At 50.4% G+C, this 20,173-nt stretch overlaps 1 protein-coding gene across 1 annotated transcript in view; it reads left to right on the top strand.

Annotated features, from left to right (window-relative positions):
* ACSS1 (acyl-CoA synthetase short chain family member 1) overlaps positions 1–20,173 on the top strand; it is a 65,353-nt gene that overhangs the window by 35,709 nt on the left and 9,471 nt on the right. The window contains exons 4-13 of the mRNA XM_045770931.2: positions 1,224–1,399; positions 1,784–1,936; positions 5,152–5,299; positions 6,565–6,702; positions 12,929–13,021; positions 14,168–14,280; positions 14,666–14,792; positions 15,519–15,646; positions 15,742–15,805; positions 18,351–18,469. Of these exons, the coding sequence (XP_045626887.2) occupies positions 1,224–1,399; positions 1,784–1,936; positions 5,152–5,299; positions 6,565–6,702; positions 12,929–13,021; positions 14,168–14,280; positions 14,666–14,792; positions 15,519–15,646; positions 15,742–15,805; positions 18,351–18,469 (1,259 nt within the window). The remainder of the gene's footprint in view (positions 1–1,223; positions 1,400–1,783; positions 1,937–5,151; positions 5,300–6,564; positions 6,703–12,928; positions 13,022–14,167; positions 14,281–14,665; positions 14,793–15,518; positions 15,647–15,741; positions 15,806–18,350; positions 18,470–20,173) is intronic.

Raw genomic sequence — 20,173 nt, 5'->3', positions numbered from 1 at the left:
CTCTCGAGGTCATGTCATCTGTAGGGCTCTTGGGGTGAAGAAAGAATGGGTGTGTTGCTAGAAGGCACTTTTTAGACTGAAAAACTGAAGGAGATGGGTGCCTCTGTCAGGGCTCCCACAGAAGTAGACCCTGAGATGAGAGTTCAGGGGTAGCCAGTTCATTTGGGAGGTGGTCCTGGGAAGTGCTGTAGGGTGGTGGGGAGTAGGCCTGGGAAGAGGAATCCACTAGACCAGCTTCCACAGTGGATGCCTGGAGCTCAGTCCCCCAGGGAGCCCAGGGAGGTGATAGAACCACATGGGGATAGGCCTATGGGGGATGAGGGAGTTGGGGTATTTATACTCCAACCCTTGAGTCATTGTTGGAGGGCTGCTGGGGTTGGGGCAATCCCTTAGCACTTCTGCCTGTGGCTTTGGTAGAAGTCCTTGGTGTAGCGTGATAAAAGGTCTGAGGATGTGTGGGACCCTGCTGGTCAGTACTGCACTGGGTATTTGTTCTGGGTTCTTCCTTAGGGGCCAGTTATAGAATAGCCCACCGCAGCCTTGATTCCTCTGGGTCATCCCAGGTTGGGGCATGATGTGGGGGCTCATTCCTTTGCCTATGGTTCTGAGGCTCAGTTTGTGCCGGTATTCAGTTCCTTGCTCAGGGCCTCACCCTTGGTTAACTGTGGAAGCTTGGGTCTTCCCAGAATTGCCCTGGGCCTGGACGAGGCTAGCCAGGTCATTGAAGAGCAGGTGTGGAACCTGGAGGGTTTTCTGCTAAAGGCAAGGGTGGGAGCCTGTAGCTCCTGGCACCCATTGGGAGGTGTGGCCTCTGTTTCTGGGAAGTGAAGGTTCTTGACCCTGGACAGGACAGGGGCCACACAGGACACACTGGGGCTTGGTCTCTGGCTGCCCAGCTTTCTTGGTCTCTGCATTTTGGTGTTGCTTTGCCACCATGGTGGCTGTGGGTGAGGACGGTGTGATGGTCTCTCACCTGGGAAAGCCCCAGGGCAGGTGGCAGGGAATGGTGGAAGTCTTCCCTAAGAGCTGGGAAAAGGCCTGGTGCTTCTGCACTGAGCACAAAGATTGCAAAGCAGGCAGAGGCCCCATGTTTTGTTGACTCTTTTACCCGAAAATGGACTTTGTCTATCACACTTTCAGGCTTGGACTGTGTGGCTGTCAGTCTGGGCTGTGAGGGTCAGAGTGGGAAGGAAACTGACCAGAAATCTCTTTGTCTGCATTAGCCAAGTGCAAGGTGGTCATCACCTTCAACCAAGGACTCCGGGGAGGGCGCGTGGTGGAGCTGAAGAAGATTGTGGATGAAGCTGTGAAGCAGTGCCCGACCGTCCAGCACGTCCTGGTGGCTCACAGGACGGACAACAAAGTCCACATGGGGCATCGGGACATCCCCCTTGAGCAGGTGCGGTTGCCTCGCTTTGTACGTTGGAGGAGGAGGGGTAATTATTGGGTTAACTGGGTCTGAGTCTTGTTAGACCGTGGTTCTCAACCTGGGTCCCCTAGAGGTGCTCAGGGTTCCCCAGTGGTGTCTGACGGACTTATATCGTAGTTGGGAAGATGGAACTCAAATACCATAAACATACTGAAACATTTAATGTAACAGAAATGATTGGATCCTTCCTTTTGTGTTCTCTCTGCATCTGGAGTTGAACTAGGGTAGAGAAGGCGAACTGAACCCAATCTTCCAAGTCCTGTAGCAGCCAGGTGAGAAGTGTTCTCATGAAGGGTGAATGGCGGCAGAGGGTAACTGCCCTGGATGGGGCTGTTTATGTCTTCCCCCTTACAGGAAATGGCCAAGGAGGACCCTGTGTGCGCTCCGGAGAGCATGGGCAGTGAGGACATGCTCTTCTTGCTATACACTTCAGGGAGCACTGGGACCCCCAAGGGACTCGTCCACACCCAGGCGGGCTACCTGCTATATGCTGCCCTGACACACAGGGTATGTGCCTTGGTGGGGGAGGCTGAGGGTGCGAGGTGCCACGCCTCTGTGGCAGGGCTCTGGGCAGGGGGCCTGCAGAGGCTGGATTAGGGCTAGAACTCCTGCTGTAATTTAGTGCCCATATGTGTGAGGGTCTAATGTTTCTCCTGGTGTGTTCAGGAGCGGTGTGCTGTGAGTTGTGGCACTGGTACCGTGAGTGGGTGGGTGTGGGGGCCGGGTTTCTGTGCTCGTTGGGAGAGTCCGGGTCTGTAATCGGAGGCTTGCTGCTGGCCTCTAGCCCCTTTGCACCTGCATCTTTGCCATCGGTTTGCTCTGGAGGAGTCGGGCTCTCGCCAGGTCTGACGTGCTCCCTGGCATGGCTGCATCCTGATGCTCAGGGGCCCAGGTGCTTAGGCCTTCCTGGGCCCCTTCCTCCATAAAAAACATCAAAAATTATGTTTTACAACGGAGTTGGTGTAGAGATGGACATGTTATAATTTTCGTGTTAAAATGTCTACTTCTATTTAATATATATTTTTTTCTGGTGTTAAAAAGTAAAACATTTTCATATGCCCCTAAAGGTATTATGGGCTCTGCATACTGGGTCCACATTTTAAAAGTAAAATTAGAAAAAGATTTACTTTTCTAAGGAAATCTAAGTTCAGTATATGGAAATTGTATTACAGTGGACCACTTTTTAGGGCCTATAAAGCAGATGGTATGGCATGTTTTTATTTAAATGCACTTAAAAATCAGGACTGATTTGAATGTGGGTGGGTTGGGGGGGTTGTGGTTTAATTGGCATCCCTGGTCATTTGAGGAATAGTTGACACTTCCCAGGTAGGATTTGGTTTCAAGATAGTGTTTATGGACCTGACCATTGCAACAAGTGAAACTCTGCTCTAGCTGGTACCAGCAGCAAGGGGAAGTGACAGGCCAGGTGACCAGCAAGCCCGGGCTCATCCAAGAAGGGCTTGGACATTGGTCCTGGGTGGTGGTGTCTTTCCTGCCTTGGCCCCCTTCCTCTGTGCTGACCACATTCCTCCCCAGGGGCTGGAGAGAGCCTCCCAGTCCCAGCAAAGTCACTGGCCAGGTTGCAGTCCAGGGCCCCATTCTGACCCAGTCGCTGTGGCCGGGGGTGGGGGTGGAATGTGCTGATTGGCCAGGCTTGGTCACACAGGAGGAGAAGCTCATGAGATGAGTGTGGTGAGCAGCAGGCGCGGGGAGGCAGGTAGCAGGCATACACACTGCACATGACGTGGTCTCCGAGTGGCAATGTGCTGATCCCACTGGCAGCCAGTGAGCCAGAAAGACGGATGTGGTACAGAACCAGCCTGAGCTGACAAGGTGTTACTTGAACCCACATCCATATTAAAACAGTTCTCTTCTGCTTGCTGGGTGACCTTGAGTATGCTGCAGAACCTTTCTTGACCTCAGTGTTCTCCTCTGGAAAACCCCACCCTTCCTCAGCTCCCGGTGGGGGTGTTGCAAAGATTGACACATCATGTAAGTAAATATACTTTGGGAAATATAACTACTAAGACCAAATACCAAGAACAGATCAGATTGTTTCCACTAGTTTACAATAAACTTCAGGGAAGCTGTAAATGTGGTGAGAGATTCTTTTTTGTGTTTTCAAAGTGTTACCAGGACTCAGTCTACGTGAACAAAAGAAGTCAGCGTATAGGTATCTTTTGAATTTCTCTTCAATAAGAGATTTGTTTTTTGAAGCATTAGGAATAGAAAGTTTTAGCCTTCTGTAGATGAAAGCATGCACACATGGAGAGGACATTAGGACTGTTGGTTCTTTAGGGAAAAGGACAGTTGGCTCTGAAGGGATGACTGAGTTGTGAACAGATTTTGGAGGTGAGCCCTGGGTTCAGGGTTCAAAGGGCCTCCTGGGCCCTTTGGATCATGGCTGACCCCCGGCACGTGCTCCCATTCCAAGAACTGCAGGGAGAGAAATCTCTCCCCACGGAAGAGTTGGCAGTTTGGGTCCAAGTTGTACTAAAAATCCTTTCAGTCCCAGAATGCTGTGGGGCCTTGGGTGTCAGCGTCCTGATTCTCAGTGCAGTGAAGCGTAGTCCTCCTTGAAAGACTCCCTCCCCCCGCCTTGGGTCACAGCTGCATAGGGCCCTGGCTGTCTCAAGACCACTGTGCTGTATGGGGACGCCTGGAGAGTCTCAGTGTTCATCTGGGGCAGCAAGAAACTGGGCCACTCACTCAAAGATTCAAAAGAAAGTCTTTTTGTTGAAAAACAGAATACAGAGTAGAATCCAGAAACCACCCAAATCAAATGTGTGGCTTAATGAATTATTAAAAGGCAAACCCCACTTCGGTCACAGAAGCCCTTCCTGCCTGTCAGACCACAGCCCCTCCCCATACCCTGAGTTTGATGGCGTCGCGGTCCCGTGTTTCCCCTCTTCTAGCTTTGTCACCCAGCATGCGTCCCCTGATCCTGTAGCTTACTCTTGCCCGCTGACGTTTCTTTGCGATGTCTTTTAAGCCTTTTTCAGCCTGTTGGTCCTCCTCTGTCCCTTCCATTTCCTTACACGTTGTTGTGGCACCCAGCAGTTTGTCCCTCCATCCTCTGTGTTTCCTGCAAAGGGGCATTTGGACCCAGAGGCGGGTCAGGCTCAGGTTGGACCTGTGGCAAGAATGCAAGACACACATGTCTCTCTGCTCAGGCTCTCGGAAGCTGACGATGCTCGAAGGGTTTCTTGGTCTTTTTGGCTTTTGATTTTTTTTTTTTTTTGCAATTTTTAAGGGATCTGAAAAGATTGTGGTATAACCTAATGCAGAAGGGTGCCCTTAATTTTAGACATTCAACTAGTTGAGCTTTTACCTGTGGGTACACACATGGCCAGCACCTGCATCGGGACGTGGGGTGGTCTCCAATTCCTGGAGGCACTGACACTCCCCCAGCAGAAAGCCCCCCAGCAGGGCTGGCACTTGTACAACCTCCAGCATACAGATCAGCTTTGGTTGGTTGGGGCTCATGCCGAACGTGCCTGAGGTCTGGCTTCTTTCACTGTGGCCTGTGAGAGTCGGCGTGGTGTGTGCGGCCGTAGCTCTGTCTTGTCACTGCCGTAGCTGCGTGCAACCCCAGCAGTGCACTTACCTTGCCTGCTCTTGGTGGCCGTGGGAGCAGCTGTGATTTGCATTTACAGAACACTGTTAGTGACATGTGGGAACGTGGGGTGACAGGCTCCTGATGGCCTCTCCTGTTTCTGCAGCTTGTGTTTGACTACCGGCCAGGTGACGTCTTTGGCTGTGTGGCCGACATTGGCTGGATCACAGGACACAGCTATGTGGTGTATGGACCCCTGTGCAATGGAGCAACCAGCGTCCTTTTTGAGAGCACCCCGGTTTACCCTGATGCTGGTGAGGACTGGGGATGTGCACAGGGTCCCCAGGAGGGAGCTTGAGGAAGGAGAAGTTCACAGGAGGGTGGAGTAGAGGCCCTCGCTCTGGCCTGGCTGTGGTTCTTGTGTTCCTGTGGCATAGCTGCGGAGCCTTCACCCTGCCAGGTGGGCTGGGGCCAGGGGCGGTGTCTGCAGTAGATCAGATAAGCAGTAGATTCGTCACTGGAAGCCACCTCAGGACAACCCACTCCGGCGTTCCTGTCCCCCTAACAAATTGGGTGCCTTGGGCCATCCCCTTAGCACTGTCCCTCTCTTCTCTCTGGCCACCTGACCAGATCCAGCCCTTCCTCAACACCCAGGCCAGCTGCCAACCTCCTGTTACCCCAGACAGAGGGGACTTTCTCCAGCTCTGCGCTTGTGCCTTCAGGGCTCTCTGTCAAAGAGCAGTGCCTGTGGCCTGGAGCCACCTCCATGAATGGAGATCCCTTTGAGGACCCACATCCTTCCTGCTCACCTTGGCATCTTCCTCAAGGCGGCACGAAACCCCAAGTCTTTGTTGCAGTGCCGTTGACTGGTGGTGGCTTTGCCAGGAGACTCTTCCCAAGCACTGCACGGCGCTAACAGCGATGTGTGTGGTGCTCCTCTGTCACCTCCCCGGCTCCTCTCCAGCCTCCCTGATGGGCTACACGCACCCTAGGAAGAATGCGTAGGGCATCTTAGGTGTGATCTCAGGCATGTCACTTCAGCTCCTCGAAGCTCTGCTCTCCCGTGTGTAGTGCCGAGGTGGCAAGTTGTGGGGGTATGTGGGGAGCCAGGTGTGTGAATGCTGGAAAATTGCCCTGCTCCCCAGGGCTCATTCAGTGGCGGCTGCTGCTGTTCAGGGGAAGCACCAGTCACCCCTTAGAGATCATTTAAGTGTGACTGAGCACAAGTTCTGTGTTAGTGTGACACGGGGTATTTTTTAAAATTCACAGCGACATCCCTTTGAACCGATCCTTGCTGTATCTTCTGGGATACACCGTGTGAGTGCAGCCGTCCAGAGCCAGGCGAAGGCTGTTGCCAAATGCACCAGCCCTGGATTTGGGGTGTGCTGGGAGATGATTGCCACAGGGACCCCTTCTCACAGGGCTCCCTTCCCATCCCGTTGATGGGTGTTGGGATTCCATTTCTGTGAACACAGGTGTTTGCATGTCTCCAGTGCACAGTAACTGTTGACTGATTTCTAAATAAGTTAGATAATGTCTGGTGGGCTCAGACTGACAGTGAACTTGGGCCCTTCTGTAGGTCGATACTGGGAGACGGTGCAGAGGTTAAAGATCAATCAGTTCTATGGGGCCCCGACGGCTGTCCGGCTGTTGTTGAAATACGGCGACTCCTGGGTGAAGAAGTATGACCGCTCTTCCCTGAGGACCCTGGGGTCAGGTGAGTGGCATGCTGTGCAACAGGAGGGGTGTGCGTGCCATGGGGCAGAGCCAGTGCAGGCTTCAAGATGGGTTTAATCGTGAAAGCTGCGTGGCTGTGTGTATGGTGAGTTCAAACAGTGCCAGGCTGAATAGGAAGCAGATGTCCCTGCCTGGAAGCAGCTTCCTGGAGGCCCCGGCTGATCATGGTCTGGGGCACAACATTCCAGACGTTTCTGTGCCTGAGTTCTGTGCTTCATCCTAATTATGAAAACCTGCTAAAGTGGCTCAAGCCCTTCTTTTGTGGCTGTGTGGGATTGCGGTGCGCGGGGAGTTGACTGTGGTTCACGCAGGTGCTCCGCTGTGCTGGGTGCCGACGAGTCCCAAGGACGGTAATAAATGCACCGTGCTTGTGTGCTCTTCTTGCTGTAGGTATTTCCAAGGCAGGGGGTTGGGAGATCCAAGATTATCTCCACTTATGATTTTGATAGATGTTGCCAAGTCACATGGAGCACTCTGGAAAGGTGATGTGGGGTTAGTTCAGGTGATACGGTGGGGTGGAAGGTACCCAGACCCTTTCTGTCTCCTTTTTCTGATTCATTTCCTTTCTGCCCCTACACATTTTGTCAGTAGGGAGAACAAGGGCAGGGAAGCCCTCTGTGCTCCTTGGGTGAATACTTGGATCTGCTTGGTGGTTTCTCATGGTGGAAGCATGTGGGGCATGTTCCACCAGGGAAATGGCTTGCTGCCAAATGCATCCATGGGGGAGGGAGCTCAGGACAGCATGTGTGTGTCACTCATCAGAGACGTACGTGTGCAGCGCTGTTACGGGTCCTAGGCCCTGGGTCACTCTGTTCCCCTTGCCTGCAATGCCTTGCTGCCCCTCCCCACCTCTGAGGATTCCATCCTTCTTTCAAGGCCCTTCTCTGTGCACCTTCTCCCACCGAGTTCCCTGGCTGCTCTGGCTCTCAGGCTCTCTGCTCTCAGACAGATGATATTCGGTTCTTGGGTATCTGTTCTCATGTTGACTGTCTGGGTGGTGAGCTCCCCACAGTCATAGCCATCTGTGTCCTCAGCACCCTGGTGTGGGTCGGTGAGGGTGAGTGAGGGTTGACTGCTCACTGCAAAGCTGAGTGGCAGGTTCAGGAGCAGAAGGCCCAGATGCTGGGCTGACAGCTCAGTACCCAGATGCTGGCATCTCCAGGGCAGATACTACCCAGCAGTATTGCTTCCTGCCCAGAACGACCTGTGTCCTTGCCTGGGAGATGTACTTTCATGTGTCCAGCTCCCCCCTACTTAGGGCCTGCCTTGTGGTTGGGGTCAGTTGGTGTCTGGATGACCAAGTACTTAGAATTTTCCTGGTGGGGTCAGCAGAAAGAGTTTTGAGCTCCTTTCTAGATAGTGGTGAGTCTGAGATGCCTCTCTTGGCATGTTTCAGCTGTGGAGGGTGAAGCCGGTGTGTCCTGAAGGGAGCCACGTGGTTGGAGAAGACCTGCCCTCCAGCCCAGGGGCCGTGAGGCACTCATGTGCTCTGGGCCAGGCAGTGCCTGGGGACCAAGGGCAAGTGGAGGGCCACAGAAACAGATCCTCCAGGTGCCATCTGCAGACCACTTAAGTGGGCCCACGAGTTAGGTCGGGTTAGTGGTGAAGGGAGGTTTGATTTTCCTGATGCCCTCCTGGGATTCAGCTGCTCAGGAAGACTCGTGAGGACCCCAGAGACAAGGTGTATGCTCCGAGTGCTTTAGAAGGGGGTGCCCAGTAGCTGCATCAGCGTGGGGGAGCACGTCCTAGCTGAAAGCTGTGTCAGCCAGGCATCCCCTCGGCCAGACAGGCTTCTGGGTCCTCATTCCATAAGTGACCAGACCCACTTCCTCTCCTGGACCAGGCATGGAACAGCTCTGTACCAGGGAGCACCCACAGAGCCTTCTGCGGGCTCTGTGTACTTTGCTGGTCTTGTGGGCACATTCTTGTCATGTAACCAGTACCGACAGCAGAGTCCTACAGGGGTTTCCGTGGGACTTGGTTGGCAACAAGCAGTGCTGGCAGGCAGGTAAACAGCACCGGGCAGCTCCTCACATGGGGGAAACATGGACCAGTAAGCCACGTGCTTGGCCAGGGCCTGGGTGGTGCTTTCCCCCACTGCCGTTCTGCAGCTCGGGCTGCTTCCAGATGGCTGGATTAGCCCTCACAGCACACGAGGCTGGGGGTGTGCCAACTTCATTTAATCCTACCAGTCAGCAGAATCCAGCTTCCTCAGGACTTTAACCCCAAGATTTGCATTACGATTTTTTTTAACTTTTAATTTTGCAAGTGACACACACCTATCCTCTCATTGGGAAAAAAAAAGCAGTTGGAACATGGTCATGCGAGCTCATGCCCTCCGTGAGTGCTGTTCCAGGTGACCCTGCTGCTTGTGCCCCTTCTGAGGCCTTCTGTACAGCTGCGTTCCTGTGAGAGACACAATGCAGTTCCAAGACGTCTGCTTTCATGTGAACGTGATCACACTGTGCTATCATCCTACTGTGTGTTTTAACTCAGCAGCATGCAGTTGTCCATACGGCTCTGCTCTGTGTTTAGAACTTGATTGTACCCTCGCATGGGGGTTGCTGTGGCTGTGGTCTGGTAGTCTTGCCACTGTGGTTGGAGATCCTGGCTGTCGGCAGTTTCTCAGTGTATCTCGTGGTATCTTCTTACCTCCTCGTGGGTGTGGGTGAGCGCAGGGGCAGTGCATGCAACACCCAGCACCCATGTGACCAGCATGGGAGCCCCTGGCCTGGTCCGGCCTTGGTTAGTTGCTGCATCATGGGTGGTCCTGAGCAAGAGGCAACCAGCATGAGAGTATTTCATGGTTTTAGCTGCAGTATGTCTAAGCTGGTGAATTCTGGCTGAGTGCCAGTCTTGTATGGCTGTTTCATTAGGGTAGTAGCTTAGCCATTGGGGCTGCACCACTGACTGGGTGGCTTATAAACAACACAAATTTACTCTCACGGTTGTGGGGGCTGGGAAGTCCCAAGATCAGGGTGCCTGCATGTTGTCTTCTGGTGAGGGCCCTCTTCCAAGGTTCATAGATGGTGCCTTCTCCCTGTGTCCTCACACGGTTGAAGGGGGGACGGAGCTCTGTGGTCTGTGTTATAAGAGCACTAATCCCGTTCCTGAGGGCTTCATGACCTCCCAAAGGCCTTACCTCCCAATACTGTCATCTTTGGGGGTTCAGATTTCAGCATATGAAATCTTGGGGGGACACAAACATTGAGGTCATGGTAGGTAGACACTGCGAAGTTGGGCTGTAAAGTCATAGGGTACAAGCGCATTTGTGTGTGTGTGTGTGTGTGTGTGTGTGTGTGTATACATATATACGTATATACGTAGCAGTGTTAGATATACATATGCTTGACCTTTGAACAACACAGGTTTGAACTATGTGGGCCCTACTTAAACATGGGTTTTTTTCAACAAATGCAGTACAGGACTGTAAATTTACTTTTTTATGATTTTCTTAATATTTCTTATCTTTAGCTTACTTTATCGTAAGAATACGGTATGTTAATATATACAAAGTAGAAAATGTGGGGTAATTGTTTACGTTACCGGTTGGGCTTTTGGTCAACAGCAGACTATTAGTAGTCAAGTTTTAGGAAGTCAAGTTATATTCAGATTTCTGACTGCATGGGACACTGGCACCCTAACCCTTGTGTTGCTCAACCCCCAGCTATGTACGTGTACCTGAAACCCCCAGCTGTGTACGTGTACCTGAAACCCCCAGCTGTGTAGGCGTAGCTAAAACCACCACCTGTGTACGTGTACCTGAAACCCCCAGCTGTGTAGGCGTAGCTAAAACCACCACCTGTGTACGTGTACCTGAAACCACCAGCTGTGTACGTGTACCTGAAACCCCCAGCTGTGTACGTGTACCTGAAACCCCCAGCTGTGTACGTGTACCTGAAACCCCCAGCTGTGTAGGCGTAGCTAAAACCACCACCTGTGTACGTGTACCTGAAACCCCCAGCTGTGTAGGCGTAGCTAAAACCACCACCTGTGTACGTGTACCTGAAACCACCAGCTGTGTACGTGTACCTGAAACCCCCAGCTGTGTACGTGTACCTGAAACCCCCAGCTGTGTAGGCGTGCCTGAAACCACCAGCTGTGTACGTGTACCTAAAACTACCGTCCAGATCAAGCCTGAGAAATTTCCAGACCCTAGAAGTTTCCCTTACAGCCCCTCCCAGTCAGTCCCGCCCAGCCACACCCGCTGTTTGACTGCTCTCAGCATGAATTGATGCACTTACTGAACTTCACACATTTGCGCTCACACGGTGTGTGCTGCTCCTGCGCCTGCAGGGCTGCGACTGTCTGGCCAGCCCTGCCGAGTGCGGTGGCGATTCGCTTGTTCTTGCGCTGTCTATGACATGGAGGAACCACAGTGTATTTCTCCATTCCACTCTTGATGGCAGTTTTGGTTTTTAACTGCTGGGATCATCCTCGTATGTGAGCACATACGCATTCTTTTCTGTAGGTTATACGCCAGGAGTGACGAGCTTTAGTAGATTCCGCCACAGTTTCCTAAGTAGTCGTATCAGGTGTATGCACTACTAAATATTAAGAGACATATCCAGTTGCTTCCCAGTTGTATATCAGATTACTCTCCTGTAGTGTATTGTTTCTCCCACATTCTTTTTTTTTTTTTTTTGAGGTGAAGTGGAAGTTTATTAAGTGAAGGTGTGAGAACAGGAAGGAAAGAAAAAAGCTCTCTAGAGCGAGAGGGGTCCTGAATGGGTTGCCACTGAGGTCTTTTATGGTCCGTCTTTTATAGAAGACTGACCAGGGAACTGAAATCTTGACGTCACCGCTGATAGCACCGTGATTTCTTCTCCTTTGAATATCTCATCTCTGATGTTTAAGACAAATGAGGTGGTCTGGTTCTGTTCCCTTGTCTCTGGCTTCCTTACGCCTCAGCATTTCTGGTATTTTTGGTGAGCCTGATCCCGTAGCCCCCTCCCTCTCTCTCCCTACCTGACCCCGCCTGTCCCTTACTCATTTTTAGTGTTTACAGCACTCCTAAAAGAAACCCCGAACCCATTAGCAGTCACTCCCCATCTCCTCCTGCTTCCCTCTACCCCTACCCCAGCTCTAAGGCAGCCACGAGTCTACTTTTTGTCTGTCTAGATTGGCTTATTCTGGGCAGTTCATATACATGGAATTACACAAATGGGTGTTATTAATGAATCGTTGAACACTACATCAAAAACTAATGATGTATTATATGTTGGCTAATTGAACATAATAAAAAAATAGAAAGCTACTAAACAAAATTGGAAAATAATAAAATAAAATAATTTTTTTTTTTAAAATGAGGGGTGCCTGGGAGGCTTACTTGGTTCATCCTATTTAAGGTTTTCTCTCCCACATTCTTGACAACTTCTTCATTTTTGTTTTTGTTTTTTTTCAGTCTATTTTAGTTATTTTTATTTATTTTTTAAGAGTTAAAAGTTTTTATTTATTTATTATTATTTTTTAATAATAATTTTTTATTATGTTAGTCACCAGACAGTACATCATTAGTTTTTGATGTAGTGTTCCATGATTCATTATTTGCATATAACACCAGTGCACCATGCAATACGTGCCCTCCTTACTACCCATCACCAACCTATCCCATTCCCCCACCCCCCTCCCCTCTGAAGCCCTCAGTTTGTTTCCCAGAGTCCATAGTCTCTCATGGTTCATTCCCCCTTCTGTTTACTCCCCTTCAGTTTTCCCTTCCTTCTCCTACCCATCTCCCTGCTATTCCTTATGTTCCACAAATGAGTGAAACCATATGATAATTGCCTTTCTCTGCTTGACTTATTTCACTTAGCATAATCTCCTCCAGTCCCGTCCACGTTGCTGCAAATGTTGGGTAATCGTTCTTTCTGATGGCTGAGTAATATTCCATTGTATATATGGACCACATCTTCTTAATCCAGTCATCTGTTGAAGGGCATCTCGGCTCCTTCCACAGTTTGGCTATTGTGGACAATGCTGCTATGAACATTGGGGTGCATATGACAACTTTTTCATTTTTGACCTGATGGTGAAAATATCTTGTAATTTGTATTCTTTGGCAGCCATAAATGTGATGAATCTGTTTTTTCAAGTTTCTCCTTATGTCCTTTAGGAAAATTAGAACTGTTTTCCCTGTAGAAACCTACCCAAAAATGGTTTCGGGTTAATGAGGTCTTTTATATTGTTTTTCCTTTTGCGTGTTTCAGTGGGAGAACCGATCAACTTGGAGGCTTGGGAGTGGCTCCACAAGGTGGTGGGGGACAGCAGATGCACGCTGGTGGACACGTGGTGGCAGACAGGTGAGAGTCCCTGAGGAGAAGGGGTCTGGGCATGCCTTTGGAACCTGGCGCAAGGGTTGCTCATGGTGTATGAGAACATATGGCTGACCCTGAGTCTTGGAGGGTCAAGTGTGAGTGAGGCTCTGTGATTGCCATCCAACACCACTAATGCCTCAGTCCCTTGGCACACGTCGTGGTTGAAAAACCTGGTGTCTGGAGTGAGAGGCAGAGCCTGGCTGCCGGCTTGCCGCTGGAAGACGCAGGATGCATCATGACTTCCCTCATTTGTGAAGTGGGGGTGCTCCCCTACAGGCCCCAGTGAGGAGGGAGAGAGGTGATATAACTGCTGTATGTTGTCCAAGGCCTGACAGGTGGAAGGCGCTCAGCTAAATGTTCATTTTCCCTGCCGCATACTCAACACAAGTGTAACTGGTGCAGATGGGCCCGACTGCAAGGGACCAGAGCCTAAATTTAGATTTTAGTGGGAAAGGCATTTTTTTTTTTTCTTTCTGTGCCATTTTGTTTTGCTTTGCCCTGTCTCCTCTGGGATATCTGGTTATTAGGATGTTCAGGGCAAGAGACCACCACTGATGTAATAACTGTAGCCAACTAGGATCTCGTTCTTCAAGAAGCCAGGAAGTGAGGCATTGCAAATAGCTGTGTTCTGCATTTGGGAAGTTCTCAGGATGGAGACTCTCCACAGCTGAGTCTCCTGTGGCATTTCCATGCAGGCTGAGAGAGGAAAGTGCCAAAGAAAGATTTGAGAACAGAGTTGTGAGCGCTGCTTTTCATTGTTTGGTGTGTGTATGTGTGGGGGAGAGGGGGTCCTGGCCCAGAAGCAAATCATTTCGTCTGTTTTCCTGTGCTCTGTCCTCTCCCACAGAGCCAAGGATGAGGGGAGGCCGCACCTGTCCCTGTGGAGTGTCCAGCTCCTGGGACTGACCCCTCTGTCTTGGGCCTGTGTCTTGTGTCTGCAGATGAGAGGACCAGGACCCAAGTTTGGTCTTGCCTTAGAAAGATCTCTTTGTGTCACTGGGAGCCAAACAGGGATACACCCATCTCCCACTCTGGGAGAACACTTGTGTGTCTGTCACGGATGGCGTGTCTAGATAAACATCTCTGTAGCCCCTGGGCCCAGCCTGCATTTCTTCCCTATTTTCCCTGCAGAAACGGGGGGCATCTGCATTGCGCCACGGCCCTCAGAGGAGGGGGCAGAGATCCTCCCTGCCATGGCGATGAGGCCCTTTTTTGGCATTGTTCCGGTGCTCATGGATGAGAAGGTAAGGGCCTTGCGGAGGCATCCCCTTCCTGCACGCATGCTCTGCTGTCTGCCTTCCTGGCCTCCTCTGCCCAGTGTTTCATGTCACACGGGCCCAGCTCTGGTAGGTGGCAGAAGGGTGAGCATTCACCGCAGCGTCTCCTCAAGGACTCACAGTTGAAATCCCTGCATGGAGTGAGCCCAGGGTCCTCCTGGAAACCCTCTCAGGCTGGTTCCTTGTAGAGGAGAAGGGGAATTCCTTTTGGGGCATGCTTGTCATTTTTCACATTTCTGTTTTCACGTATTTCTCTGGCACTTCCCTCTGTCATTTCTCAGAAGAACATTAGTTCTTTGCTTCTCCAGCAGAATCTGTGCGTTCTCTCATACGTGTGTCTCTGGGTCCATAGGGAAAGGTCATGGAGGGCGGTAACGTCTCTGGGGCTCTGTGCCTGTCCCAGGCCTGGCCGGGTATGGCCAGGACCATCTACGGAGACCACCAGAGATTCGTGGAGGCCTACTTCAAGCCTTACCCAGGTGAGCTGGCTAAAGTGGATTGTGTCACATGTTTTTGCACACACTGGGAATCATAGGCTCAGAAAATGTTTTTAAGGTAATGATGACTGACTGTAGTGCAGTGACACTTTGGAATTGGAGTCCTGCCGCCTCCCCCTCACCTCCCTGACCTTCCTGGTCTCTGGAATGGGAAGAGTCCCTGGGGCTTAAGTGGGGCTGTATGCAGAGCCAGAAGTACCCGGCCCTTGGTGTGAATGTCTTAAGCTACTAGGAAGGAAGAGCGAAGAAGCCACTCTGGAAACTGGCATGATGGCCGGCTGCGAGTTTTCTTCTGGCTTATTTTTTTATTTTTTTCCTGGTTCGCTTTATGCCATTGGGTTGGAAGATTATATACACAGTGTGCGTATTGGAAACTGTCGTCTTCATTCTCAAGCTTGTGAATGAGCCTCACTTTTGGGGATGCTTGGGTGCATTCTTTGCAGTTGTGACACAGTCAGAATGCTGCTAATTTGAAGCCACAGCCCTTTCTCCAGCACACAGCCAGGTGGCACCATCTAGAGAAGTGTCTCGGCGAGGGGTTGGCAGAAGGGCAGGTAGGCAGGAAGTCAGCAGAGCTGGGGCTTTGGAGAGTTCTTTCGTAGAGCGAGGTCAGGGTGTGTGTCTTGCTGTGTCCCTCCTGGAAGGCAGGGAGCCCCACTGGGTCCTGGTTCAGAGGTGTTGGTGCTGAACTCCCCCGCTGTGGTGCAGGCCACTACTTTACTGGCGATGGGGCATACCGGACGGAGGGCGGCTACTACCAGATCACAGGGCGAATGGACGACGTCATCAACATCAGCGGCCACAGGCTGGGGACGGCAGAGATCGAGGACGCGATGGTAAGCACAGTTGGGTACCTCTGCGAGGCCTTGGATTTACTTGTGTTGCCGACTCAGGAGGTTCATTTGCATGTTTTGTCTTGTGTTCTGCGCAGGCTAACCACCCGGCGGTGCCAGAGACTGCGGTCATTGGCTATCCCCATGACATCAAAGGAGAAGGTGGGTGCGCACTAAAGGAGCTCCTCACGCCTGGTCTCACGCACATTGTGGCACTTTGTAAAAGAAACGGACTCCAGGAATGGGGGTAGGGGTTTTGTATGGGTCAAGCCGTTGCTTTCTTCTGTCCCACGTGGAGATTTTGGGTGAGGAGACTCGATAGCATGTATGTTAGACAAGGGTCAGATTTCTGAAATGTCCTAGCTCTGCCATCCTATAAGGACACACATCCACAAGCTGCCAGGACCTGTTTGGCCCCTGCTGAGCTTGGGAGTTTCCTCCTCTGTCCACATGCGCGTGGCAGCTCAGTTATGGAGGGTGCCCACGAAATGCTCCGTTCTGCTCACAGCGTCTCCTTGCATGTGCTTGGTCACAGAGCCCCGTGCAGCTGCCACAGGGCCTGACAGACAGGCCCTGGAGCAGGTTGCAGCTCTGGGATTCTTTTTGGAGGAATTTGACCTGTGGTTCCCACTGCAAATGCTGAATGATAATCAGAATAGTCTTTATTTGAAGATGCAATTGTTCCAAAGTCCACCAGTTTCTAAGTGGGGGGGTCTGGGCAGGGGCAGGGTCACCTGAGTATTGTAGTGCCCAGTGCACAGTGGCCACACTCACGTGGCCTGGTGTGACCTGGACACTTGCTGACTCTATGCTGCACTGCTGGGCAGACCATCCTCACTGCCTGGCGCAGCAGCCTGGGAAGGGCACTTGCCCTCTTGCTGTCAGGGGATCCTCCGTCTCAGTGTGCCCCGGTGTCGTCTGCCTTCCTGCCACATTCGTGTGCCACTGTTCCATTGTTTACTCAAACACCTTATGTAAATCGACCCATTGTAAAATTTAGCATTTATTTAAACACTTTTTAAAAAGATTTTATTTATTTGTCAGAGAGACAGAGAGAGAAAGAGCGAGCGCACAAGCAGGGGGGAGCAGCAGGCAGAAGGAGAAGCAGGCTCCCCACTGAACAAGAAGCCCGATGTGGGACTCAATCCTAGGACCCTGGGATCATGACCTGGGCAGAAGGGAGACGCTTAACCGACTGAGCCACCCAGGTGTCCTATTTAGACACTTCTGAAAAAGCATTTTCAGTTGCCATGAGAAACATGTGTCCATGGGGCCGCTGCCCCTTCCTTAGCAGGAGACTGGAAAATGCATGAGATAGGGATAGGAAGTCAGGGATAGGAAGGGGATGGAGACGGGAACAGGTCCTCTCATGTGAGACTCAGAGGCCTTGGGTCAGCTTGCATCCCTGTTAGTAGAAGCTGCTGGGATCAGTAGTTCTTTTGGTGCCTGTCAGGCAGCTGGGGAGAATGCGTGTATTGTGGGTACGGTGGTGTACGTTTTTCTGATTTCTAACAAATTCGAGCATCTATGCATTGGGAATACATGACAACAGCAAACGCTGTTGGGTACTTGTTTATTCCCACTGCCTGTGTTTGCACGTGGTCTGACTGAGGGGAGCCCCTGGTCTGGTCATGTCTGATTAGGACCCAGACTTGGCAAGGAACAAAACCCCTTGCTTTATACAGCTTACATGCTTAGCGGGTCAGGGAGTCAAGGGGAGAGACAGACGATAAGCAATAAACACAGACAATGAGGAAGCTACATAGGTTAGGTGACATGTGCCATGGGGAGAATTAAGATAGGGTGGGATTGGTGCAGGTATACACACATCGAACATATATAGGAACTTTGTGTATGCGAGGGGGCACTGCAAATCCGTGAGGGAAGACAGGCTGTCCACTGGGATGGATAGACAGTGCTGGTGGGATGGCTCATGTGGAGAAACAATAGAATTGGATCTCTGTGTCCCACATATGCAAGATTATCCCAGGTGGATTGAAAAGGAATGTGGAGACCTATGGGAACCACTGTTAATCCTTTCTGGAACATGGTAGGATATTGACAAACAAAACTTAGTGTTTATGCTAGAATATGGGTTGGCCAGCACTGCCCACCAGAGCTTTCAGCCAAGATGGCGCTTGTTCTTCATCTGTGCTCTCCCGGACAGTAGCCACAAGCTACAGGTGGCTCACGCCACCCAGGAACTACATGTTAACCTTAATTTCATTTACATTTATATAGCTACTGTTGCTAGTGCCCACCGTGTTGGACACATACCCACAAAATTAGTGCCACATGCTATGTTCCCATGCACCACATCATGGAGTGGATAGTACGTCACCTGTGAGCCTACATTATGGGCTACTTCTTAGGTACAGGGATAGCAGGAGAAGTTAAGTCATGCCTCCAAGGTGACGTCCCCATCCAGTCAACACCACAGCCGAAGGGAGCTCTCATCTACATGTCGGTTTCACTGGGATATTTATAGGAGCTGTTAGAATCGCTTCCATTTTGAGAAAGAAAGAATCACTTTCCACTTTGGATGAAATGGAAATGCATCTTTAGGGTCGCAACTAAAGGAAGCAGCTGGCACAGGTCACCAATGTATGATTTAAAGATCCTTAAGATATATGATGACTGTGTACAATGCTCTGCCTTGGGCTATGGTTCATGGCTGAGCACACCCCAAACCTTTGGTTCCTTCCAGCTGCATTTGCCTTCATTGTGTTGAAGGACAACACAGGTGACACAGATGCGGTGGTGAAGGAGCTCAGATCAGCAGTGGCCACCAAGATCGCCAAGTACGCTGTGCCTGATGAGATACTGGTGAGTGGCACCTGCCCCTCAGGTGTGTGGTGCTGCTTGTTGTAAGCCACCTCCTCTACTTCTCACAGTTAACAAGCAACAGTGATCCCTTCCACAGCAGCAAAATGGGTATTAGCTGTTTGGTTTCCTGGGATGTAGGGGGGAAGGTGAGTTGCTGCATCCTCAGAGAGAGGGGGAGGCCAGAAGACCTCACAGCAGATGTTTACACAACTCACCTGTTCAAAGGATCATGCTGGGCAGGATTAGGTCCTCTCTGACTTTGGCATGTGGAGGCCAGTTATGGGAGCAGGGCTGAGTGGTGAAGAAAGTTAGAGATTTTGCTTATTTATTTTTTAAAAGTTTTAATTTAAATTCCAGTTAGTTTTTTTTTGACTGTTTCCTTGGCTGTGCAGAAGCTTTTTATCTTGATGAAGTCCCACAAGTTCATTTTATTTTTGTTTCTCTTGCCTTTGAGGATGTGTCATGAAAAAGGTTGCTTTGGCCGATGTCGTAGAGGTTGCTGCCTATGTTCTCCTCTAGAATTTTGATGGATTCCTGTCTCACATCGAGGTCTTTCATCCATTTGGAGTTTATCTTTGTGTATGGTGTGAGAGAGTGGTCAAGTTTCATTCTTTTGCATGTAGCCGTCCAATTTTCCCAGCACCATTTATTGAAGAGACTGTCTTTTTTCCTGCTTTATCAAAGTTTGTTGCCCAAAGAGCCGAGGGTCCATTTCTGGGTTCTCTATTCTGTTCCATCAGTCTATGTGTCTGTTTTTGTGCCAGTACTATGCTGTCTTTGTGATCACAGCTTTGTAGTACAGCTCGAAATCCAGCATTGTGATGCCCCCAGCTTTGTTTTTCCTTTTCAACAGTTCCTTGGAGATTTGGGGCCTTTTCTGGTTTCATACAAATTTAAGGGCTGTTTGTTCCAGCTCTTTGAAAAATGTCATTGGTATTTTGATCAGGATAGCATTGAAAGTGTAGATTGCTCTGGGTAGCACAGGCATTTTAACTATGTTGACAAGGCAAGAAACAACAAATGTTGGAGAGGATGTGGAGAAAGGGGATCCCTCTTACACTGTTGGTGGGAATGCAAGTTGGTACAGCCACTTTGGAAATCAGTGTGGAGGTCCCTTAAAAAGTTAAAAATGGAGCTACCCTATGATCCAGCCATTGCACTACTGGCTATCTACCCCAAAGATACAGATGTAGTGAAGGGAAGGGCCATATGCGCCCCAATGTTCATAGCAGCATTGTCCACAATAGCTAAATTGTGGAAGGAGCCAACATGCCCTTCAACAGATGACTGGATTAAGAAGATGTGGTCCATATATACAATAGAATATTACTCAGCTATCAGAAAGAATGATTACACAACATTTGCAGCAACATGGAGAGGACTGGAGGAGATTACGCTAAGTGAAATAAGCCAAGCAGAGAAAGACAATTATCATAGGGTTTCACTCATTTATGGAACATAAGAAGTAGGAAGATCGGTAGGAGAAGGAAGGGAAGACTGAAAGGGGGGGGGTAAACAGAAGGGGGAATGAACCATGAGAGACTGTGGACTCTGGGAAACAAACTGAGGGCTTCAGAGGGAGGGGGTGGGGGATTGGGATAGGCCACTGATGGCTATTAAGGAGGGCACATATTGCATGGTGCACTGGGTGTTATATGCAAACAATGAATCATGGAACACTACATCAGAAACTAAGGATATACT

The sequence above is a fragment of the Ursus americanus genome, chromosome 22 (assembly GCF_024610735.1).
Source record: "Ursus americanus isolate L20-20 chromosome 22, mUrsAme1.1.p, whole genome shotgun sequence".
NCBI classification, from domain to species: Eukaryota; Metazoa; Chordata; class Mammalia; order Carnivora; family Ursidae; genus Ursus; species Ursus americanus.
Note: the sequence above shows the minus strand (reverse complement) of the source record. Positions and strands in the feature narration are given on the sequence as shown.